This window comes from Pongo abelii, chromosome 3, assembly GCF_028885655.2.
Source record: "Pongo abelii isolate AG06213 chromosome 3, NHGRI_mPonAbe1-v2.0_pri, whole genome shotgun sequence".
NCBI classification, from domain to species: domain Eukaryota; kingdom Metazoa; phylum Chordata; class Mammalia; order Primates; family Hominidae; genus Pongo; species Pongo abelii.
This window is the reverse complement of record NC_071988.2, coordinates 120,118,827-120,145,029: the sequence shown is the minus strand read 5'-3', so window position 1 is coordinate 120,145,029 and position 26,203 is coordinate 120,118,827. Positions and strand designations below refer to the sequence as shown.

General features: G+C 42.7%; 1 protein-coding gene and 1 long non-coding RNA gene across 6 annotated transcripts in view; both read left to right on the top strand.

Moving 5' to 3' along the window:
- The window catches only part of TSPAN5 (tetraspanin 5), a 234,285-nt gene that overhangs the window by 38,915 nt on the left and 169,167 nt on the right, over positions 1-26,203 (top strand). For 2 of the 5 annotated variants that reach the window (XM_024245874.3, XM_002814986.6), the window contains exon 1: positions 14,602-15,120. The exons of 1 other annotated variant lie outside the window; for it this stretch is intronic. In XM_024245874.3, coding sequence (XP_024101642.1) covers positions 15,040-15,120 — 81 coding nt within the window. In that variant the 5' untranslated portion in view covers positions 14,602-15,039. Of the gene's footprint in view, positions 1-14,601; positions 15,121-15,374; positions 15,396-26,203 lie in introns of those variants that run through there. 2 more of the 5 variants (XM_054554217.2, XM_009240207.4) reach the window with 2 other exon arrangements.
- Positions 1,780-5,331, top strand: LOC134761292 (uncharacterized). The gene is made up of 3 exons (XR_010139751.1): positions 1,780-2,005; positions 4,447-4,514; positions 5,201-5,331. It is a non-coding gene; the product is annotated as an uncharacterized LOC134761292 (long non-coding RNA).

Genomic DNA, 26,203 nt, shown 5'->3' with positions numbered 1-26,203 from the left:
TCCTCTTATCATAGACTATTAAAAAAAATCAGAGGGTGGTAGAGCTAGAAGGAAACAGATGTTTTAACTTTCTTTAGCATCGGATACCTTTTAGAAAATGAAATCTTATATGAAATCCCGATGTGTAAACAGACCAAAGCAGAACCATTCTGAGAGAACCACAGCCCAGAGCCCACTTACTTCCCCACTTGCCCCAAGCAAGGACTTTAGAGAGTCCTTGCAGATCTCAGGATCTCTATCTCACAGGTTCAGTGCCACCTTCTCTCTTTCAGATAAGGAAATTAAGATTTTTGAGTAGTGAAATAATCGATCTTAGGTGGCATAATTCGGTTAAATCTCCTAAATTCTTTAGCAGTTTTCCTTCCTTCACAGGGTGTTGTCTCCCCTTCTGCCAGTCTGACATCTCCCTAAAATTCACTCTCCATTCCGACAGAGAAAGGTACACAGGGAATCAAATTACCCACAGCAGCCTTGGTACAAGGTTAAGTGAGGGAAGAGGCTGCAACTCCTGACTGCCCTGAATTATGTGGTTTATCTACAGGGATCTCATTTATTTCTGCTGCTCCAGTTTCAGCTCTCTCTGGTAATTCTGAGTGGCCTGTAAAATCATTATCGGGCCATCGGAGGGAGATAAAAAGCCTTGTTAGTTTTAAAGGGAAAGTTTCAGTGATTGAAGTTTTATCAGCAGGATGAGCACGGAAAAACTTTCTTCCTTATACTGATCTGAGGAAAAAGTAATGAGACCTAAGGCATTATAATTGAAAATGAGAATTGTTAAGTATCTTTTTTGCATATTTTATGTGACTGTCAAGGGAGGCTACTGTGAGGCATATTTGGCCCTAATATACTTTTGGCACCTAGTATACTCCCTAGTTGTCCCAAAGCTTTGTCCTGGCTGCATCTCACTCTTTGGGAAAGTTTGTCACAATAGAAGGAACCACAACTTCTAAAGAGAGTAAGATAAATTTCTGACTTGAGGATACTTAACTTTAAATTCCTATATTTAAGACAAAAGTTATTCAGACACTTGAAGGATTCTTACTAAATAATTGCATTTAGACGATTTAACCTCTTTTCTCATACATGCTATTTTCTTGTACAATGTGCCTTTGCTGAGGTTGCATTCATTGTTAATATTTCGCTGTATAATCACAGGTCTAGATGGGATCATAAAAAGCTAGTCCATTGCCTTGTTACTATGCAGGCACATATTTCAATCACAGAGACTGTGTTCATCTTTTTTTAAGGAGACATGGAGCAAGGCTTTCCTTGTATTAATGCCAGGTGATTCTGCAGGCTACTATTTAGCTCACAACTTCTTGTTCAAGTCTCAGGAAGAGAGTAGTTGTTATCTCCAAATTATCTTCCAGCACCCTGCAACAATACTCATTTCTTTCATTTCTGGCATCATTGCAAATTTTCTTCATCCATATTGTAGGGAAGGTCCTGATATTTGTGTCTGTGAGGGGACTATGCTCTAGCTACATCCCTCTGTAATTCATGGTGTAAGTCGGCAGCAAAATTGGCAGGATAGAAATCTTTTCCCAGAGTGGCAATCAGTAAAACTCATGAGTATCCCTTCATACAGATGCTTATCTTAGCACCTAGTTGAGTTGAGGAATCCAGCCCAGATTCATTTACATAGCAGTACTAAAAACTAAAATTGGAAGTTCAATAAATAAATGAATAACTTTCCTAAGATATTCATTCTTTAATATCTGAAAATTCATGTTTAGCAGAATGCTGCACTTACCTAGCTGTTTACGTTTTTTCCCTGCATCTCCCTCCTTCTTCCTTTGATTTGTATCAGCAGCCAAAGCAATTGTGGATTGAAATACGTATGCATTGATTTCCAGATTTCAGGCTTTGCTCCTCCTCCCTCTCTCCACTGCCTTTGGCCACTCCTTGTCCTACTCCATCTTCTAGGCTCTCAGTCACTTAGCTCTGTGCATTGAGAAGAGGCTCACCCAGACTGTGCTTAGTGTCCTGATGGCTGTGGCTAAAGGTATGTAATCATGGTAATGGTAACATGCCTTGGATTTACATAGACTTCCCAGAATTCTCACTTTAATCATCTCCATAGAGGACAAGGTTTAAATCCACAAACAGCAACTCCCCTCACCAAGAGACTAGGGTGAGCACTTTGAAGAGTGCTTGAACACAGTATTTTCCAATATTCCCAGCTGAAGAGTATTACCTGGGCACTAGTTAAACATTCAGATTCCTGGATCCCAAATAGACCCACTATAAATATGAATGCTTAGAGAAAGGTCCTGGGATCTATATTTATAAGAACAGCCCTGGAGAATTCATATCACAAGACAAGGTTAGAAAACATTCTGCTAGAAAGATGCCTGTTGCTCTCATAGGCTCAGTGCCAGCAGCTCTGGAAGGACTCAGTGACCAAAGTGCTGGGCATTTATATGGTGCCAGATTTATAGTGTCAGATGTATACCAATAGCAGGCTGTAAGGGGAGGCTGGGTGCTAGAGATTCTACTCAGGCTACTTTCTTGATCCTAGAGAGGTGCTCCAGGTGGTGGTGAATCCTAAGGGACTGCAGAGCTAAGAGGAAGGGACAGGGTGTCTTTTAATAACAGCCCTTGGGTCCTCTTAATTGGCTTGGCCCAGACCTGGTGTAGTCTGACCCAGGTTTGCAGCTTGGATGTGTTCTTCCTCCCAGGACTGTTGCCTGGTCCATTAGTGTAACAGTGTACAGAGTGTTTGTCTGGTTCCCAGAGAGTCTTCCCTGCCCTAAACCAGAGTCCTGGAGAAAAGAAGGTGGGGATGGACCAGCTAGAGTAAAGAGGCAGGTAGGAGGTGAAGTTATGGAAACTGCAGCTTGGAAGCTTGCACATTTCTGGGGCTATATAACTCAGCAAGGTGCTAGGATTCAACATAGTACTTTCATTTATAGGAATTAATCATACTGAGGGATAAGAGTTCTTGTTCTATACCTCAAACTTTAGTTTCCCTTAGTGGTAGTAAGTATTTATAGAGCTAAATTCAACATCAAATCTTAGATTTTCGGCCAGGCGCAGTGGCTCATGCCTGTAATTCCAGCACTTTGGGAGGCCTCGGTGGGAGGATCAGTTGAGGTCAGGAGTTCAATGAGACCAGCCTGGTGAACATAGTGAAACCCCATCTCTATTTTATTTTAAAAAAAAAAAAGTCTTAGATTTTCAATGATCTTGTACTGTTTTTACTTTTAGAGGATAAATGATCATTGAATTAAAACAAAAGTTAGTTTTCAGTTATAAATCATTACTGTGTATTTTATGCCTAATAACTTAATTATGTTACTCTGGAATTGATGAATTTGAAGAAACATGGAAAATTATATTGGTTACGGCTGTGAATCTAGTGATGTGAAGATGTTGGATTTATGTATGTTAATTTGATTCATATGCAAGTCAAAACACGCATATTTTTAATCAGCAAATTGTTTAATATGCTTTCCACACTTGTAAAAAATGAAAAGTACTGCGAGCTATTTTTTGCCTTGTCATTCATTCTGTCAACAGTACTTATTATGAATATGGTGCATTTGGGTACAAGGCAGAGTTACAAAAGCAATAGAAAATATATCCCTTTTGTAACACAAGATAGAATAAACTTAAACACAATTTTTCTCACTTTATGCTTTGAGGAGTGTTTCTAAGGAAAATCGTGTGGGTCATTTGAACTTTTATGACTCAAAGATCTAAATATTAAAAATTCAGAGCTGATTTATAACCATGTTGTTGGACCTTCTGTTGTCATTTTTTATTAGTCATTCATTAATTTATTCACTTTTTATAAAATAATATTATTCACCCAGCATGTGTGAAATACTTGCAAGGCAGCATGCTACAAAGAAAACTTGATCCTTGACCTCAAAGGGTTCACTATTTACTAGAAAAGGTAGCTGAACTATTAAAATGAAAACTCGGGTCATCAGCTTGGAAGGCAGCTGTGCTCTCTCACCGCCACAGCCCAACTCACCTCAGCTGTGTTGAATTCTCATGTGAGGCTTGAGAGGGGCCAGTGCCTCCTATAAGAGGACAGAAGCGAAGGTGGGCTGATTTCTTGCCCAAGACTGTGCTGGACAGAGTCTTCCAGCTTCCTGAGCTGCTTCTCTAAAGCTTCTTTGTACCTCCTTCCAATTAGCCCAGAAACTGGTTCCAAGTCAATCCCGTAACCTCCCGACTCTTTCGATAAGATATTAGTAAAATTATTACATAACTTTTTCAAAGTTAATTTATAGGTTAAATCCAAATAGTGTTTCTGCTCTCAACAGCTTTGGTTGGGGTGTTAACGATCCATTAGTGAACAATTAAGTTTATGAGGGAAGCAGCTCCCTGTTTAAAGGGATGCTTGGACAAATTCCCCAGCAAAGTAGATCCTTTTAGATGTAATAATGTCTTAATTTATTTTTACAATTAGATTTTCTTTTAATTTTATTTTAGATTTGAGGGTTCATGATTCAACTTATGTGAAGTACCTAGAGCAGTGAGATTCATGAAGCAGCAGTCAGGTACCTCGTATAAGTGGAATCATACAATATTTGTCCCTTTGTGTCTGTTTTATTTCACTTGGCATAGTGTTTTTGATGTTTATCCATGTTGTAGCAACTATCAGAATCTTGTTCCCTTTTAAGGCTGAATAACATTCCATTGTAGCTGTATATCACATTTTGTTTATCCATTCAAACAAAATGTGAAATATGTTGATGGCCACTTGGGTTCTTTCCACCTTTTGGCTATTGTGCTGCTATGAGCATTGGTATACAAGTATCTGTTTGGGTCCCTGCTTTCAATTCTTTGGGGTATAGACCTAGGAGCAGAATTGCTGGATCATATAGTAATTCTATGGTTAATACTGTAAGGAACCACCAAACTGTTTTCCACAGCGGATGCACCATTGTGTTTAAATTTTAAAACTTATTCTCTCAGTCTTGATGTCATTCAAATAAATGATTCAGATATAAGGCATTAAGACTTGGTTAATTTAATTAATTTTTATTCCTACTAACTGCATTTAGTAAATGCTACTAGTACAGAAAAGAAAAATGAAAAAAATAAAAAAGAATTAATTGGAAGAGGTGTTTTTTCACAATCCCATTTTGAATATTCATCATACACATATCACACTTTGTTGGAACTGTAGCACTGAAACCATTCCAACCCATGTTCTTATTTCTGTTTGTCTACTTTTTTCCAGGTACAATCTTAGGGCAGGAACCATGGAAACAGGTGTATTAACAGGAGATGTGTTTTTTTTTGTGTGTAAGATGAGTAAGTTTTTGTTGTTGAATCAATTGATTCTTTGTAATAAAACCTAAATGAATATCTGATCTGCTAATATCTATTCCTATTTCTGGACATTAAATTCAATGTTCCAGTAATTATAGTTCCATCAGAAAGGCATATATCACAGAAGTAAAGCTTTTAGAAGGTAAAAGAAACCAAACGGTGACAGGAGAAATTATTGGATATGATTAGCATGCCCAGTGTTAAATGGGGCAGATTTCATAAGGAGTTGAATTATGCTTAACTCTGCAAAATACTTAGATTTTGGTGACAGATGGAAGGGTGGAGTTTGTGGACTGGGGAATGGCATTCTGAAATTGTTTGGAGGTAGGAATGTAAGGGAACATGCAAGTACTTTTGCCTTACAAGAATGAAACAGGCCAGGCGTGGTGGCTCACGCCTGTAATCCCAGCACTTTTGGAGGCCAATGCAGGTGGATCACCTGAGGTCAGGAGTTCGTGACCAGCCTGGTCAACATGGTGAAACCCCATCTCTACTAAAAATACAAAATTAGCTGGGTATGGTGGCACAGGCCTGTAATCCCAGGACTTGGGAGGCTGAGACAGGAGAATTGCTTGAGCCCAGAAGGTGGAGGCTGCAGTGCCCTTGACCAGGTGGCTGGTAGACTACATCAGGCTGCTGCTAAAGTCACAAGAGTATATGCATTCATTAACAGCTATGGACAAGGACACAGGCCTGTTGTTCGCCTACCCTTGCAGGGTGGCCGACCAACAGCACACCATCGGGGCATTGCAACACTTACATGCCCTGTATGGTCGCCCTCTGTCCATTGAGAGTGATAGAGGAACACATTTCACTGGACAACAGGTAAAACAATGGACACAACGAATGGACATAAAGTGGGGATTCCATGTGCCATACAAACCACAAGCTGCAGGTATGACTGAGCAATATAACAGGCTGTTGAAGAATGGGTTACGCTTGCATGTCATACCACCGTCTTTGCGGGACTGGAGTTCCAGGCTGGACCTGGTGCTCTAAACCTTGAATGAACAGCCATGGAAAGGTGGCCCAGCCCTGGTGGAGGCTTTGTTACACTAAGCCACCACCCCCATCCAGTTGCAGATACATACCAAGGATGACCTCCTCCAACCAGGTATGGGGGTGAAAGGTAACCTGTTGTTGTCTGCCCCAACACCCCTGAAGGCAGGGGAACAGAAAACCTGGCTATGGCCATGGACCCTCCAAGCCCCCCACTGCTGGTGGTTGGCCATCAGGGCTCCCTGGGGGGAGGGCCTACAGTGTGACTCGCATGTCACTCCTTGGGTGTTCAATACATGGCCCCTACAGGGGGAACAGCCAGGAAAGGAACCCTCCTCTGGGGGACATATGTACTGTCTGTTTGGCCTATTGTGAGCTCTCCTGTGACTTCGGCACAGATACAGGACTCAAAGGAACCATGGGGACTTGAGAAGGTGTGGTACCATTGCCCAGGGCAAAAGCCCTTGGTGGCTGCATTGTTATCCAGGGATGAAAGGTTAGCCTGTATTTTGCCTGAGGGATATGATTTACCTCTGTTAGTACCTGTACCTGCTCCGTCATTTCAACTGTAGGTTAACATGCTCTAACTGCATTTGGACTGGGCCCACACCTACGCTGAGGTGACCAAGTTTCCAACTGTTGGATCTGCACTGCCCTTCCAATGGCAGCTGCAGATGGCTTGCCTTGGCACATACATTCAGTATCTGCAGAGAACCGGACATGGCTGGAGACCTGGGGTCCCATGGCTGATGCCTGTGAGGCAACATGGCAAGCTTTGAAAAAGGATGCTGAAAGACCCACAGCACGCCCGCCCCCTGGCTGGCCTGTAGTGTTTATGATGGGTGGGGCTGGCTAGTGGGGGAACATGCAGTACCCCAACCCCAGGTGCTGTGGTACATAGAGCCACATTGGGGCAACACCCCTGTGGGATGGGTACCCATCATGGCCTGTGCAAACATAATACATGTCACCACACTGAAGGTATGATGGAACAAGTGGCCCCACCAAGGTTGGGCCCCAGTGGATTTTGTGTTCCCTGGGAGTTTATGGGTCTGTGGGAACACAGGGTGGCCTTACCTACCAGTGAACTGGACTGGACATTGTACCTGGGGGTGGCCTTACCTGCCAATGTTCTCCCCAGGTTGCCCAGATAGCCCACATAATTGGGAGGCGCTATGCTCTCGGTTTGTGCAAGTGCGATGAGTCCCCTGGTGGTTCTGCCTCTTGGCAGTGACTATCCCTGGAGCGGGTGTCATAACTGTAGAAGCACAAGTTACCACTCTTGCACAGCACACCACTTGGGCTCTGAATTACACTTGGGTGGCCCCCCTCCTGTTAACCGATGAGGTTGATCAGATTAAAAAGGTGGTATTGCAAAATCAAATGGCTTTAGACGTAGAAACTGCTGCCCAAGGAGGCACCTGTGCACTTTTAGGAACACAATGTTGTACCTTTATCCCTGACAATCGGTAGAACATAACAGCAGCCCTGCAAGGGGTCTCATGGCAGATTAAGGCAGTTGAGAGCCTTACTGATGATCTCCTGCGGAGATGGTGGGCATCCCTAGGCTCTGGCCTACACTGGGCCCTAATAGTCATAAGTGGCATAGCTGGGATCCTAGTAGTGGGGCGTTGCTTTCTGTATTGTTGTTGTGGGTTACGGATTCAGGGCTCTGCCCTATGGGCACATGTCCCTGCCTGGAGGATGCCCTAGGCCTAGAGGGTGGAGTGTAAGGGAAATGGCTGTGCTTTAGTCAGGAGTAGGCTGAGACAGCCTTCTGGCACAGCATAACTCAATGGGTTTGGAGCGCAGGCGCACAGCTCTGCACATTATGTAACCAAGCCACGTGAGGCACATTAGGTGATCACCCATGTGAGCTTGTGCTGGGCTTGGAGCCACTACTGTCTGTAAAAGGTATAATTACCCTGCTAATGCTGTACATATGGCTTGCTCACACCCAAAGAGAGGGTAAAGCCATGCCAAAACTGTCTATGATTCCTTTAGTGTTTTTCCAGCTACCCACCACTCGTCCACTGATTCCCGTTGGACCTCAATTAGAACCTGGCAGCTAGCTTATGGGAACTCGGACATCAGTTAGAACCTGACAGCTAGCTTATGGGACCAGAGGGAAGGCAGAAGAATCAGGAGGCTCCCAAAGGTCTCAAGGGCAGCTTCAGGCTTGTCCAGGGGCTGCAAGAAATGAACTCCAGGTGGCTTTTGGTCTCTTTCTTTGCTCGGCTCAGTATCAGGAAGTAAGCTTCTAATTGGCTGAACTTGTGTCATGTGCTTGGCCCCTGGTAAGGTAACATTAGGGCCTAATGCCTTGATCCACACAGGTCTAGCTATCTCCAAAGCAGTAGGAAGTTGAGGTGCTATTACCAGAAGAAGATGGAATGGCCAAATTAAAAAAAAAAATCAATTACTGCTCTGTCATACTGTGTGAAAGACAGAATTCATTTTATTGTACAAATGATTATAATTGATTTTTAAAAGTGAAACAACTGTGCTCTACATATGCTTGTTCAATCATATTTATGAGACAGATATGCCCTATTTTATATTATTCCTGGGGATCTGAAAACTGGTCTTTAGTAGGTATGTGTGGGTACAGGGCAAGAGGGTCACAGTGGGTGGTAAATCCTGAGGAATCAGTTAATTGTTTTGTTAGAGAAATAGACCATTTAACTGCTCACTTTTCGACTAAGGAACAGAAGGTACAATATTAATTCATTAACTATAACAAAAATATAGTTTAATTTTATATCATAGCTAACTAAAAAGTATTTTAAGTTGACCTCATTTCATAAAGGATTTGAGGTGAGAAGACCTTTTGTTTTAATCAAGGTTCTTTGATTTGAAAATTTGAGATACTCACTTCAAAGTATCTAAAGCCCAAATGGGATGTGATGAATGATTCCATCTAAAAATCTCATAGACCTCAAAAACAGAGTCCTCTTTAAATCTAGAAGCAGGCCTTTAGCAGGGATGGGAGCCTTTCAGAGCACAAAATGCACAACCATACACAGCACCCAGGCTGTCAGACTCAGCTACTGTTTTTCTCTGTTTAGGCTTCCTTCCTCTTTCTGCAGAGGATGAGGGAGAGTCTTGGCTTCCTCCTGGAACTGCGGACCCACCCCCAGCTCTCGGGTAAACATTGCCTGCACTTCAGCTGGGCTCAGGGTTCCCTTTGTTACTGAGACAGACTCTCAGGTTGGCCCAGCCTGAATCTACCGGGACCCCATCAACTGTGAAGTACAAACCTGGCTGGAGGTGGGAGAGCACCTTGTGGTTGAGAAGGTCTGAGAAAGGGGTGGGTGTGATCTGTCAGACACCCTAAAATGTTTCCCTGTATTGTCTGAGACAGAAACAGCTGGGGAAGAGAGGGGGTGTGGGGAATAGAAAAAACGTGGTACTAATAAATGCAGAAATGCTGGTGGTGATTCAAGATGAGAAAATCAATAAAGGCTTGGGGGAGAGCCTCAAAAGGTGTTTAAGTCAGGATACTTTCAGTTGTATGAAACGGAAAACCCCTGTCAAAGTATCTTAACCAAGAAATTTGTCTCATCTGACAGGAAGTCGTGAGGTAAGGCGATCTTCAAGGTTGGTTAAGTCAGCCATACAACAAAGGCTGGAAGGCCCTGGTTCTTTTTATCCTTCCACTCTGCCATCCTTGGTGTGGTCTTTGTCATCAGGCTGTAGAGGATCCAGGCATCACATCCAAACCCAACCAAGTCCAAGGGCGAAAGAGACCATTTCTTAGATGCAAGGAAGCCTCTAGCAGATTCTTCTCATGGCTTGTTGACCAGAATTGGGCCACCTGCCCATTCCTGAACCACACATTAGCAAGAGGAATGGGACTGCCAGGTGTGATGCAGAGGGCCAGTCTTCCCAGAGCATGTCGCTGCTTTAAGAGGGGGACACTGAACACAGCTGCTAGGGTTCTGAGAGGAAGGCGGCAGGAGGGGTGGGGAGGCAACCAGCAGGGCAGCTACAGAGAAGCAAAAGAAAAACAGAGAGGAGCAGAGAGGCAGACAACGACAGAGCCCAAGAGGAGTGAGGCAGGAAGGCGGGCAGGAACAATAAAGCACAGGTGGAGACAGACAAGCTCGTTAAGTTTGGTGTCTTAGGTTAAAACACTGTTGTCATATCTTGCTCCTCAGCCAGGCAACTATTAGAAGAACACGCTTTACCTGTTTTCACTGCCACTTGAAGGGCTGATTAACTTGTCAGTAGTTAAACTTATTAACCATTTTCAACCTCAGAGTTATAAGGGAGGTGGCCTTAGCAGTATTCAGACAGAAAATTTATCTCCTTTTCTCCTTAAAATAGATCAGCATTTATTGAGTTGTGAAGGAGTTGCGTGAAATAAATATGATTACTTACTTTCTTACATCTTTATGTATAATTTTATCTTCTTAATTGTAAAAACAATATAACCACACTTAAAAATTGCAAACCAGAAACATGAAAACAAAATCACCCACAGTCTTATAACTGTTATTATTTGGCAAAAAATTAACTCCTAACTTTTTTTCATACAATTGCATACCATTTTGTAGACTGCTTTATTTTTCAAAACGTGTATCATATACATGGTACAAATTTCAAAAACAAACTAAAGGGGTTATTTAAAAATAAAACAGGTCTCCTTCCTATCAATATCTTTAGTCCCCCAGTTTGCCCCCCATTCCACCCTAACTCGCTGTTACCAGTTTATTTTGTTTTCTTCCATAGATAGCCTACCCATTAACAAGGAAATATGTGTATGGATATTATTTTGCCAACAGATCTTATCTTTTCACAAAATGATAGCCTACTGTGTACACTGTTTTTGTTCCTTGTTTTTAAAATTTAACAATATTACTTGGAGATAATTCCATATATAGTGCCTTTAAAATCTAACATTATAATGTATCCATATATTGCCACATACTCTATAAGCAGTATCTTCAAGAGCTGTAAAAAGTGTGAGCAAATGACTCATTCATTCCTTTAATAAATATTTATCAAGCACCTGCCATATCTGCAGAGCTCTGGTGATTCTAAGATTACCAAGAGTTAGGTCACACCCTAGAAGGAGTCACAGCAGATTGAGGAGACAGGTAGGTAAACAAGTTCTTACAGGCAGTCTTTAAGTGCCGGGATGGAAGAACACAGCGGGTGTTGAGGGAATAAAGTAGGAGCCTCCGAGACATTGAACAAAAGTAGTGAAGAATAAGAGAAATCAGCTCACATACAAGAGACAAGGAGAATGCCCCAGGCAGAAACTCTAAATGACATGTGCAGAGGCACAGAATGTGAAGGAACACTGTGGTCCAAGTAACTACAAGGAATTGGATATCACCCCTACTCTTTGATCTTTAATTTCTAGCCAAGTCTTCAATATAAATAATGCTATGATATACATCTTGCAGTATATAACTTTTTCCATCTGCTGGGGTATTTCTTTGGGTAGATTCCCAGAAGACGGACTGCTGAGTCAAAATGTAGGAGCACTCTGACCTGACATATACAGCCAAAATGCTTTCCAAATGGACATATTGTTTCATAAGGATACCAACAATGTATGTGCTAACCAGTGCTCATTATTTTTGTATCTTTATTAGTTTTAATGTATATTTCATTGATTACTAGATTAATTTCCCCATATATTTTATTTCTTATATGATTTATTTTCTGTTTATACTCAATCACTGTGATTCTATATTTTACTATAGCTCTATGAGCCCTACTTATAATATAGATATTCAGGTTTTTATTTTTCATGTTTGCTGCCAATTTTTTTTCTGGTTTAGCTTACACTAAAAAAAGCTGGACATGTAGAAGTGTTTAAGATATTACCCAATCATATCCATTGATTATTTCCTTCTATTGCCTCTAAGTTGAGAAATACTTCTATACAGAGGTTTGACAAATATTTTTTCTTCTGGTCTGCTTTAAAATATATTTAACTCCTTAATCCTCATAGAACTTATTTTGGATATATGAAATGAGATAATTCAATTAGTTTTTCCACCCCCCCTCCAAATTACCGATTAGTTATCTTACCTTTCCCTTCTCCATTGATTTTTCTTTTTAAGACTTTATTTTCTTAGCAGTTTTAGTTTCACAGCAAAATTGAAAGAAAGACTGCATACTGTATGATTCCTTATATATGGCATTCCGGAAAAGGCAAAACTAAGGAGACAGGGATACAGTAAAACTTCAGTGGTTGCCAGAGACTAGGGGGAGGAAGGGATGAATAGGTGGTGTACAGAGGACTTTTAGGGCAGTGAAAATACTCTGTATGATACTATGATACTATAAGGGTGGGTACATGTTATTCTATATTTGTCCAACCCTATAGAATATACAGCCCCAAGAGTGAACCCTAATGTAAACTATGGACTTTGGGTGATAATGATCTGTCAATGTAGGTTCACTATTTGTAGCAAAAATGCTACTTTGGTTGGGGATGTTGACAATGGGGGAGGCTGTGGGGTGGGGTATATGGGATATCCACTGATTTTTATTTCAAAGATAAATCCACTTAGAGATCAACTCAGTCATCAATTGCATCTAATTTCTGGTCCTTTTGAAATGTGTCACATCAGCTTAGGACAGACCTTTCTTCTGACTCATCCAGTATTCCTGCAGCGACTGTTCTATTTATATACAGAATTACAACATAGCTCCAATAGGCTTAGGTAAAGCTTGTCACTGCCTTCCTGTTAACAAGGAAATCTGCTGCTGAAAGACCTTACTTTTGAAGTCTACCTGATTGGTGGTAGGATGGCCTGTGTTTTGAGTGGGTGGAGAACACTTTTGAGGGAGGGAGGATTATTTCATCCAAAGGGCTGAAGCCACTGTTATCCCGTGTCATAGCTTCCGAGGTACTGAATGAGTAGGATCTCCTGGCCCTCCCATCTCTGTGGGTACCTCGTTCATACTTGTGACCTCAATATAGCCTCAATCCTGCTGAAGCCCAGGACTATCTCTAAGTGTGGTTTATTGCAGGAAAAAGTAGCTTCTTGACTAGCCAAAACTTGACTGCCCATTGTCAACTAGCCAGTTTTTGAGAAAAGTGAGAGGTTGTTACGTAGGAAACCTTATAACTAGAGGCTCTCAAACTCAAGTATTTAAGTATCATCTTTTAGATTTCTGTGTCCAGGATCGGGTTGCACTGGGTGGTGCTGGAAAAATTTTTTGATCTCACCTCCTTCTAGCCTTTTGAATACCCAAAAATATTCCCATAGACATTTACACACAGTTCTGGGCGGTTCTTCCTTCTCCTTCCATGAAATATTGGTACCTGCTTTGCCAACACCTATGAAAGTGCTCCATGAGGAAGGCGGATAAACAACTAATGAGCACACCTGCTCAGGCAGGGTTCTAAAACAATTTCCAGCCACCTGTTCTATTCTTCCCCAGAGTTCAAAAGCTTAATGGTTCGTGATCCAAAAACCCAATTCAGATTTCCCAGAAGACCTCCCTGGAATCCGTTGTGGATTCCTTCCTAGAGTTAGGAGGCAAGCAGGTTTCTTAGGTACTATTCTGTCGGGGTAGTGGGGAGCGTGCGCTGTCCAGGTTTGTGTGGTTGCAATAGACCCTAGGGCGAGGATCGCATCCCGGGCCAGGACTCCCTTGAGCCATCTCTTTTTCCTCGTCCCCATTTCTAGGATAAAACCCATTTCTCCGGTAGGTGGGGAGGTTGGGTTAGAGTCACACAGGGATTCAGGAAGCTTTCCTTTGCAACGTCCCATCCCTTCATCCTTTCCTCCCACTTCCCGTGGATGTTTTCTCCACCTTCCCCAACTACCCCCTTTTCCATTCAGCGAAGTCCACGACGACTTTCCTTCCTTGTCCAGTGGCATCGCATCTTCTCTAGCCACATAAGCCTGTTGTGGAGGAGGGGGCGCCAGTGTGGCTACCCTGGAAGGGGTGTGGGGGGTGGCTCGCAGGTCCTCACTCACCCAGCCCTCTCCCCGAGGAGCGACCCTTTCGCCCGCGTCCCTCCAGAGCTGCGCCGCTCATCAATCCCGGTCACTCTGCCAGGCTGCTCCCCGGGCGCCCTTCCTTCTCCCTCTCGCCTGCGGTCCTCCACCCTCCCACCCCCTACCTACCCCGCAGCGACGTTCGGGGTCGGCGGCGCTCGGGGTTGGCCCGAGAAGGGGCGGGGATAAAGCGAGCGGTGGAAGGAGGCGGCTACGTGGTGCCACCGCCGCCCGGGAGCGCCCGACCCCGTGCGCGCGCGCGCCTAGCCGAGGCTTGGGCGGCGGGCGGAGCTGCGGGCGGCGAGGGCGGAGGAGCAGCCGGCCGGGCGGGCGGAGCGAACGGCGGGCGGAGCGAGGGGTGGGAGGGCGCGCGCGAGCGGGCGGGCGAGCAAGCGAGCGGCGTCTCCACCAGCATCTGCCGCGGCCGCCTTTGCCCGAAGCCCGGGGACGAACCGACGGACCGACCGCCTGGCGCACGGACGCGGGCGCTCGCTTTGTGTTCGGGGCTAGCTTCGGCGAGGCTTGGGCTTGCAGCGCGCGGCTTCCCTGCTTTCTCGCGGCCACCCCGGCTCCGGCGGCCTCGGCGCGCGAGGGGCTGGAGGTGCGGGAGCCGCTCTCCGCCGGTCGGTCCCCGCGCGGCTGAGCCCGGGCCGCCAGCGCCGCGGCCCCGTGCGGTGTCCCTGAGCTCCTGCTCCCCGCCGGGCTGCTCCGAGCAACGGTGCTTCGGAGCTCCAAACTCGGGCTGCCGGGGCAAGTGTCTTCATGAACCCAGAGGATGTCCGGGAAGCACTACAAGGGTCCTGAAGTCAGTTGTTGCATCAAGTACTTCATATTTGGCTTCAATGTCATATTTTGGGTAAGTTGGAGCCCTCCTAGGATTCCAACTATTGTGGCCGATCGATTCGCGACGATTTCCCCCACGTTGCTCGTTGCCTTTACTTTTCGCAGCCCCGCAGGCGCTTGCCGGAGCAGCGTAGAGGCATTCGCTTTCCGCCTTTCCAGCTTGCGCGTTGGAGAGATAAACATTTAATCCTTTCGAAGAATGGGAAGAGGTAAAAAGAGAAATCGAGGCGGAAAGGGGGCACCGAGGCCTTCTGGTGGCTTTTTAAGGAACGAATAGTAGGGATGCAGGTAAAAGAAAGGGTTCGGCAGTTTGAGAAATGAGCAACCACACGAATTGGATTTGCTCTCGGTGGGATATGGATGTTGGGCAGAGCGTGGTGTCATAACAGGGAAGGCTAATAGGGCACGGCCGACCCTGAGGTCCACCTTCTAACAACGATCTGATTGGACGAGGGCTTGGCTCCGTGTTGCCGCGGCTGGTCTGTGCCATGCTCAGCGTGTATCTTCTTGCACCATCTCGGGCTTTGTGTAGGATGCAGATGCCGTGGTATATGGTTCTGTAATGTGCACGTAAATAACGTTTCCTGCACGCTCTCCTCTTCAGCTGGAAAGCGCTCCCTGTGCGTAATGGACTGGCCAGTGGGGGTGCGGGGTAGAGGTATTTATTTATATGTATATATCATCGTCAGGATAATAAGTCACCGTCAACATATATTTCAATGTGTTCGTGCCCCGCGTCCTCATTTTTAAAGGAGTGACACAGAGCGGGCCGTTTTGGGGGAACCTTTGCAGAAATGCAAAGGAGAAGGTGTGTGAGGCATGTTTTATTGGGGAACCGAGAGAGCAAATGCTTTAATACAAGATTCAAATGATGCTCTGCTTGGGACTGCAATGTGTTGGGAACGTATTGTAATTAGGCTGGGACGCCTACTGTTTTTGTTTGTTTGTTTTGATTCTTTTCCTTGATCTGGCAAACGTGTTCAGCAGCCAGACAAAGAGTTCTCCAGGACAAGGGGAAAACGTTGGTTCAAAGACCGTGTTATTTTTCTTCCCCTTCTCATCCCATCTCATCTTCTTCCTCAATGGGCACCCGCATTTCCATGGAAAGTAAAGATGGTGGCTGTCTGGGTAGGGGGTTCTCTAAGTTGCTGTTCAGTGTGAGGTAAACAATGCTCCAACTGCAGGATCAATAATTATCCACAGCAGTCTGAACACGGAATGTATTTATTTGGATTCTCCTTTAATTTGGGCTGTTTGCTGTACATATATACATCTGTGAGAATAGTTGTCAATACGGCTCTTCATATTCTTTTTTTGTACCGCACTCTTACCAGGTTATTTTATTTTCTGTTTTCTATAATAGTACCTTGCATTGGTCATGTACGTTTTGTGAGGAGAAATGGAAGGGATTGGAGACCACTTTCCGTGTCAGCATGTCATCTGTCTTCAGGACTAATAAAGATAATGAGGGGACGCATGAATGGATGTCATATCCGATCATTCCACAGGCAGTTTTTTGCCAGTGTTGTGCATGATTCCCGGGAGCAGTCACCCACCTCCCCTGCAATTAAACACTGCTACAAATACAGGAAGAAGAAATTATTTTCTTTCTTTGCCCCTTCTCCATTTGTGAAAATGTTTAAAAGTGGTGGGTAGCCACGGTTTTGAGTAAGATATTCTGATTTGATTGGAACTTGAAACTTTGTGACTTGGAGAGGCACGGACTACCGAACTGGGACTGGTCCTTTTTGGGGTAGTGAGTTCAGGCCTCTTGTTTCTACTTGAACATTTCTAAAAGTTGCACATTTTAGCTACCCAGCAACAAAAAGCACCCAGGGACTTTCTCTGCCGTTTCCTAGCAGGGGGTGGTAAGGAAATAAAAGGATTTGGGTCTGTTTCCCTGACAGTTTGCTGTAATTTTGTAGAGTGCACAGAGACAAATTTAGCCCTTTCTATGGATTAGGTTGCAGCAAAACCCCTGGAATTGTAGAGAGCTTCAAAGAAATGCAGAGTGCTTGCTTGGAGAGGTCCAGAATAGAGCCACATGTTTTCTGATTGTGAAGGTCTTCATAGGTGGGTGGGTGAGTATGGGAAGCCTGAAAGGAGACCTAGGCTATGGGACTAAACTAGCTGCCCCAGGCAGAATTGTTAAGTGAGTGCCTTCGTTATGAGGGCCCTTCACTTACCCTGCCTCTTGCCTTCCCTTCCTCTCCTCTCTGTGCCCAAAGCCTTCCTCTCAGATACTCCCTCATACCTTTCCTATCCTGCTCTCTGCTCCAAAATTACCCCATATTTAAATTTCCTGCTTTATTGTACCATGGTCTCTAGTGATGATCAACAGAAAGGCAACCATATGGTTTTGGTTAAAGTAATTCAGACTAAGATGTTAGTGACTGAAAAGCTGGGGTCAGTAGCTTGGCAGCTTGCTTCTGAAAAGTTACACACCTCTGCTCTCTACAGAGTCACCAGCCTGTCTGTGATTGCCAAAATTGTCGGTGCTACTCCCATACAATTATGAAGAAGAGATTGCCAACAGCATGGTTTCCTAATTTTCATTTTCACACTGAAATGCTAGACTACATTTGACATACACTGGTGACATTCAAAGGTATAGTTCTGGTGAAATAAAATTGAACATATGGTGGCACCAGCACTGAGAGCTTGGTTCTTTTCCTGATCAGCAGTTTGGCTCTTCATCAGTTAACTGCCTGGGCCTCAGTTTCTCAGCTGTTAAATTGAAGGAGGCGGATGAGTTATAACGTTCTTTCTAGTTATTACACAGAATGAGTTTCTTGAGTTCCAATATGCTGGAGAAGAAAAATAGAAGAGTTCGGCCACTAATATATAACAGAAGTAGTATATACCAGGACACTTGATAAATTATAGACATTTTCTGTTAGGGAGACTTGTCTGAAGACTAGTTTTATTACTTTCATTTCTTCCTCAAAGATCCTTTCATAAAAAACAAACAAACAAAAAAAACAAGGCTGGGCGCAGTGGCTCACACCTGCGATCCCAGCACTTTGGGAGGCTGAGGTGGATGGATCACAAGTTCAGGAGATCAAGATCATCCTGGCCAACATGATGAAACTCTGTCCCTACTGAAACACAAAAAACTAGCCAGGTGTGTTGGCGGGTGCCTGTAGTCCCAGCTACTCGGCAGGCTAAGGCAGGGGAATCAGTTGAACCCGGGAGGTGGAGATTGCAGTGAGCCAAGATCGCACCACTGTACTCCAGCCTGGCAACAGAGCAAGACTCCGTCTCAAAAAAACAAAACAAAACAAAAAACCTTTCACTAATTTCTTCTTGGCTTGTTCAGTTCCTGGTATAGTGTCCATGCTTCTCTCTCCCCACTGTGAATCTCAAATATAGTCCTGTGAGTCACTAAATATATTTTTATTGTTAGAATTACAGCTTCATGTATAAAATCTGAATCCTTTTATGTAACAGTTGTAATGACATTCTGAGTAACAAAGTCAACATCTTGTACAGATTCCTTTCTCATTAGTTATCACAGGCTGGTGGGGGGAAAAGCTTGTTTCCTCTGTTATATATTGGAACAATTCAAGACAGAAGGGAATTGATTTTATTGAGGGTGTCACTGTACTGGGACATTTCTCAGAAAACCCTGATACTGCTTTGGGTTTGGGGGAGGGAGGGGAAAGAGGATTTTGTTTTAAAGTCATTTCTTTTGGGTACTGAACCCCACATCCCATCACTCATCATTAATAGATGTTTTGCCCTTTTGGATTCTGGCTTTTAACTGTTTTGGGTTCTGGATACTTAACTGTTCCTAGGCAAGTAAATTGACCTCAATATTCTGGTTATTTATTGCTACATAACCTCCAAGCTTAGTTGTTTAAAACACAGTTATTATTATAGTTCACAGTTCTGTGATTTGGCCAGGCTCATCTGGACAGTTCTCACTTGGGGTCTCATACAGTTGCGGTGAGATGTAGTTGGAGTTGGACTTAATCGGAAGGCCCTTTGGGGCAGGATGCCTGAGATGGTATACTCATATGACTGGAAGCTGATGCTTGCAGGGAGCTTAGCCAGAGTTGTTGCTGGAGCACCTACACGTGGCTTCTTCCTGTCTCTAAGTCTTAAAGAAGTTTCCAGCCAGTTAAGGTTCCACTTAGAACTGGCAGTGCCACTTTTATCTATTCCATTGGTTAGAGCACTCATGTAGATTGCTGAATTTCAAAGGGTGAAGAATTAGAAGCCACCTTTTGATGGAGAAGTGTCAAGGTCACATTGCAGAAGGTCATGTAGGTTGTGGCCATCTATTGAAAAATATAGTCTACTGTATTAAGGCACTGAGCCTTAATTTCTTGTTTATAAAGGAAAGACAACATTAATGGTGTTGTAGTTTTAAAGATTCAGTGAGATAATGTTTTACTTGGCATAATATCTCAATATTTAACAAATGGTGAATATGATTACAGTTGTTGTCTCCAGATTTTATACTGGTTCCATACAGGGGTATAGAACTTCTAGAATGCCTTAGTCTAGTACTTTGGCATCATTACTACTAGGTAATGATAATACCCTTAAGATCTGCCAAGAAGATGAGTCAAGTGGATTCAGTAGATTTTATAGTGACTTGTTAGGAAAGAACTCAATGGAAGCCATGGAGTGATTTGGGAGAACCAAGTCATTTTTCTGTTTTCTTTGCTACAAAGGATTAGAAAAGCCTCAGATACTTGAGGCCAACTTTCTCTTTTGGTATGCTTTCAGATATTACCTTGTGTCTTTAAGTGCAGGTTTATCCAGGGTTGATGGCAGGATCTTGCCTCTAATTTGCTTCCACAGGGCTTAATTCAGAGAGGAGGGAGACTCAGGAAACCTTGGGGTGGCGGGGGAGGGGGGGCATCAAGTAGGAAGCCTTATCTTATGATTCACTATAAATTGCAAGATGTTCTGGAATGATAATACATCAGCAGTTTATAAGTCATAATTTTTGTTTTAATTTGCTAGACATCTGTTAGCTTCGATGGCAACCATATGGGAATCTAAATTGCGTTTTGAATTACAGGGAGAATGTAGGAAGAAAGCTAAATATGGTTATGAAAGTGTCGTATGGGAAAAGTGTAAGAAAGGTATAAAGTGAGGAAAGTAATTGAATATAGGCTTGCTTAGTCTGGCCACTCCCTCTGTGGGGCAGTATGAAGGCGCAGAAGCATTCTCACTTGATATACTCCGCAGATTGAAATGAAGCCAAATGGGGAGAAGTTGGAAAACCAAATAATGTTTCACCCACCCACCATAAAATTGCCAAAATGTTGCACTCATTTAGATGGGTCACTTTGTTTTAATGTCCACAGTAATAGGTAGTCCCTGGCAAAAGGTGAAAGCAATCTGCATTTTTAACAGAGCTTTTCACTAACGATGTTTTTCTTGTAAGCACCCCAAAGAGTCTTCCAAGAATATTATATCTTTGTGACAGATGAAGAAATTGGAGTACAGAGATGTGGAGTAACTTTTGAGGTGTTGAAGAGCATGTCAAGGTTTGGTTTTAGAGCGTTAAGTCTCTTCCGTAATGATAGCCCCAGCTTTTTGGGTGGAGACTTATTTTAGAAGATGCTTGTTATTCTAAAATAAAACATCAAGTAAGCCATTTACATCTGTTCATAATCGAAAAGTGATAAAGTTTTTGCATATGCCACGATTAACACCACCCACAAGCACAAAAAAGTTAGGATGAAAATGTTCTTCAAGAATATGGTGGAATAATTGTAGCCTATTGAAAATTCATAAATGAAAATTGGAGTATTGTAGACAGCATTCTTGAATCACATGTTTCTTTCTGTGTGTAATACTGATGACTGTCTTAAAATTTCTAACTTCCAAATAAATCATACTCCACTGGATTATAAGGGCTTCAAGTGTGGGGGCTGTCTCACTTTCATAAGCCCAGTGTCTTGCACATTGTCTGAAACACAGTAGATGTTTTGATAAACGTTTGGGCCAGGCGTGGGGGCTTACACCTGTAATCCCAACACTTTAGGAGGCTGAGGCTGGAGGATGGCTTGTGTCCAAGAGTTTGAGACCAGCCTGGGTAACATAGTGAGACCCTATCTCTACAAAAAAAAGATTAAAAATTAGAAATTAGCTGGGTGTGGTGATGCATGCCTGTAGTCCCAGCCACTTGGGAGGCTGAGGTGGGAGGATCACTTGAGCCTGGGAGGTTGAGGCTGCAACTGCACTCCAGGGCAACAGAACAAGACCCTGTCTCAAAAAAAAAAAAAAGTATGTTGAAGGAAAGAATTACAAAATCATCAGAAAGTACGTAGGAATCATCTCCTCTAAATTCCTAGTCAGTGAAGCATTCTCCATTGTATCCTGCCTACCTTTCTAAGCATGGATCTGTTTTTGGACCACTTTAATTGTAGAGTTTCATCTGTTTTCAAACTAGATGTAATCTGTCTCCCCATAATTTCCATCCTCCTAATTTACTGTTCATTTTAAATTTTTATTTGGAAACATCAAACCAATAGGAAAATTACAAGTGGTATAGAGAACTTGTTTTTATCCTGCTTGAGAAAAAGTTGCCAGCATGTTGGCTATCACACAAACAGTTTAGTATGTATTTTCTGTAAACTGGACTATTCTGCTAGATCACCACAGTACAACCATGAAAGCCAGGAAATTACCAATGATACATTAACACCATTTAATCCTTAGACTTCATCTAAGTTTCCCAGTTGCTCCAATAATGTTTTAAAGCAAAAGAATTCAGGTCAGAACCACACTTTGTATTTAGTTACATCTTTTTAGTCTCTTTCAGTCCTTCACTATCATGCTCTTTATACTTTTGACAATTATAAGCCAGTTATTTTGCAGAATGTCCCTCAGTTTGTGTTTGTGCCATTTCCACAAGCTTAGATTCAGGCTGTGCATCTTTGGTAGGAATAGTATAGAAATGGTGCTGCATTCTCATTGTACCCTATCAGGGTGGCATTGATTTCTGTTTGTCCCATTACTGATGATGGTCACTTGATCAAAGTGTTGTCTGCCAGACTTCTCTACCATATAGTTACTCTTTTCTCATTTGTAATTTATAAATGTTTTATGGCAAATTACATTGAAACCATGTAAATAGCCTAGTCCTCATCAGATTTTCAATCTGTTATTTATTTATATCAGTAAGAACTTACGGTCTTCCTTTTCTCAGTGTGTTTCAATGTTACTGTCATGACTTACTTTATTTAAAATGGCCCTAGGTTTGGCCAGTGCAGTCTTTTCACGTTGGCTCCTGTGCTCTTTTAACTCCCATCAGTCTTTGAGCACCATCTTGCTCTCTGGCAGAGTAAGATGTTCCAAACTCATTTTGTGATTTACCTGTGTCATCTTTTGTATAAGCCATTTCTCCAATGAGCTTTTGAATGGAGAATGGAATTTAGAAACCAAGATCTGGTTGCTTGGTGTGCTCATTGCTGTTAGGGTGTTGCTACTCTGTGTATGTATATACACACATGTGCATCTGTATTTCTGTATCTGTGTACTTTTAAAACCATGAATTTACAGTCATACCCCAAATTCCTGTCTGATACTACAGGGTTTATTTTTTCCTCTCCATATTTTATAACTGCTTTCTTTGACAGTGAGATTCTTAGTTCGCTTTATTCTTAACAGTTTACTTATTTGGTAAATCTCCCCATATGTAACCAGTCTTCTGCAGCTGCCACCACCTTTCCTCCTGGGGCTGCCCTCCTCAGCTGTTAGTGCTCTAGCATCCTGTGCCACCACCCCCATCCCCATATGGATACCTTTCTCCCTGAGATACCCTGCTCTAGGCTTCCACAGCATCCCTCTTCCTACATTTTTGTAAACAGAAGCCTACCAGATTGGACCTACCTAATGGCTTTGAATTTTCAGGCAGGAGAAGGCAAAGAGCCTCGGCTACTCTTGAATGATGTAAAATAAGACTTATCTTCCTTCCCCATGGTCATTCATTATTTAAAAATAGCCATTATGTCATTCCTAAACATTCTGTTTTCCACCTTTAAAAGCTCTTAGTTCCTCCATGTGTTTACACTAATGATGTTTTTCTTGTAAGCATCTCAAAGAGTCTTCCAAACATATTATATCTTTGTGACAGATGAAGAAATTGGAGTACAGAGATGTGGAGTAACTTTTGAGATGTTGAAGAGCATGTCAGGGTTCGGTTTTAGAGTGTTAGGTCTACATATACTGTTTCCAGATTGTACTTTGACCTGGTCACGGTGCTCTGCCTGGGGTCCCATTTGGACATACCTCTATTAATGCAGCAACCAGAATGAAACACGTTGTTCACAGGCTTTTCTAACCATCTGAAGAGCATTAGGCTCTTGAACTCTCCCTTCAGTCCCTAGGCTGTGCTGTGCCTGGTGGCAGAAGCCTCTGCTACTGTCTGGAATTGACTTTGAGTAAGTGAGTTTCACAGATTAGTTCCTCAGTTGCTCATCTAAAAAAACCGGGAAAATAATTTTCTGCAAAGTTGTTATCCAGTATTATGTGAGATCATGCATATCAGCGTGCTTCATAAATGGTAAATCTCTAAATACAAATACTAGTTATTAACCCAGGCTAAACTGCACTTGCTTTTCCTGGCAGCCAAGGAAGACTTTGGCTTGGATTGACTTTTTAGTGAAATAAAACCTTCACTTTTTCAAGTGAACTCTATTAAACCATCCCCCTAAGCTATATGCTAATCAGAAGCCCTAACCCTCCAGTTAATTATTTGAATTTAGATTTAGTTCTGTTTATTTCTCCCATTTAAATGTCTTATTCTGGCCCATTGGATTTCAAACCTGCTACCAGCAATCCTAGGCTTCCTTGAGGCATATGTAGGTGGGTGGGTCTGTGCTGGTGGGGTGTGGACTGAGCAGTACCTCTCTTTCCTCCAGAAAAGCTTGGTTATTAGTTTGATATTTTGGGATACTAAGAAAGATTTTGCTTGAAAAAAGGGGTCCCACCACTTAAGAAAGAAAAGAACCAGTATTCTAGCCTTTAGATGTTTTTGAATCTTGATGGCCAAAGTACATTTTAAAAAAAATTACTCCTCGTGTGGGTTTTTATCTCTTGGAATCTCTTCATGCATGGGAAGTCCCTCTCACTAACTAGGGGTCACTTCTGTAGGATTAGTTGATATTTCACCCCTTTATGCATGTAGTGTGGCAGCCTGATTAGTAAGTTAGGAAATTTCAGTCTTCCCACTGGGAGATCTGGTTCAGTAGGTCCATCCAGGATGGGGTCCTGGAATTTCTGTTAAGAAAAAAATGGAAATTTCCTGCAGGTCATTGTGATGCCCAGCTGAGTTTGAGAAGCTTTAGCTTGTTTTTCTTGGGAAGATGTGGCCTCTCCTTCCCGTTGCTCCCTGGAGGGGATGTGTGGGAGAGCTGGGCGTGGGTGGTGTAGAGCGGTGACCATTTCACCAGCACACGAAACTAGTGTTCTTTGCTTATGAGAAAAAAAAGGTGGCCTATTTTATCCCTCATGGAATTTTTTATTAATCCAAAAACGCCAGTTTATTTTTAAACCTGAAAGCCCTAAAAACAAAATGAGAAAAATCTCTTAAAAGAGAACCTCTAGTGCTGCAACTAGCATGCTAACAGTTAGCATCATATAGGGCTAGAAGCTAGCCATTTATTCGATAGGCACAGTGAAGAGCTAGACTTCTGGTTCCTTTGCCCTGCTTGTCCCGGACCACTCTGCGTGTGTCAGTGCAGTTGAGTAGCTCTAACTACAGACACTTAACAAGGGCAGACTACTTTCTCCTTCAAAAAAAATCAGCCTCCCTGTCCACTGTTGCTGTTCCTTTCAGCCTCCATCTTCTGGGGCTTTCTCGTTGGTCTCCAGCCCTGACTATGCTCAGTTTGTGGGAGGGGAGTTGCTTTCTGCGTCAAGGTCTGCATGACAGGTTCATTGAATTCCCTCTGCTGTAATGCTGTGGAGGGGACATTTCTTTTCCCATATCCAAACTTGCAGCACTGTCACAAAGACAGTTGACAATAAAGCAAATGCAGAAGACCCAGACATGATATTTGCCAGTGTTCTTTAGAAAGCTTCAATGTGGAATATCCGGGTTATGCCTAGTGTTTTCCTGTTATTTTCTTAACTTTCTTTTTTCCTTCACCCCCTTTAAAAGAAAGTTAGATCTTTGATTATGGCTGGGTTCCTAAAGTAGAAATCTTGAAAAATAAAATTTTGAATAAAACCCTATGTTATTTCTCTGAGCTGTTTTACTGGGTCTAACACCACTCCTTTTTTTTTTTTTTTTTTAAACAAAACAAAACAGAAAAGGCAACCAAACAAAAGCAAACCAGAATGGTATATGCAAACCCGATGGTTAACACTGTGATATTATCCATATGTACATAGAGGATTGTTAATTATGAATCACAAGGAATAATTTTTAAGTAATATAATCACTAAGCCCAATTACAAAATGGTGTTTTTGTGGATGGCAAAACATCTACAAATGGCAAAACAGTTTGGCTGTCTTCATTGGAAGGGAAAAGTGATGTTCTATACCACTTCCAGCTACTATTTACTATTTTGATAAGTATTACAAGGCATAGGGCTCTTTTTACTTGTTGGAAAATTTTTCTAAATTACACTTGGCACTAAGGCTTGAATTTCTAAAAATCTGGAGGGAACAGCTGGTGCTCTAATAAATATTCAGGCCAGCTATTTTAATGCATTGTACTCAATTAAGTAGTCCTAATAAAAGAGGAATACTTGACTTAAGCATTTCTCAAAGCATAATGTTGTGCTTCCAACAAAAATTTCCTCCAACTGTTGATATTTCCCCCCAAGCAGCCTTAAAATTTAATTCTGCCAAGTAAGTAGTCTAATCATGGATGATGCATTTAATGCCAAAAGTTAGTTCTCTTTTAAGGTATAGTTGTATCAATATGGCCTAGCCCTTTAACTGGAGACTCCATAGGTCACTGACCTTTTAGCAGAATTCTTCGTCTGGTTCAGAGTGACAGAGTATTGAAAGATTCATCCTAACTTGGGCATTCTGGTACCCTTGTGGTGGGAGGGCAGAAAGTCTGCTGTTAAGGAGTTTAGACTTTGAGTGTGTCTGGATTGTTAACCAGCTACGTTCC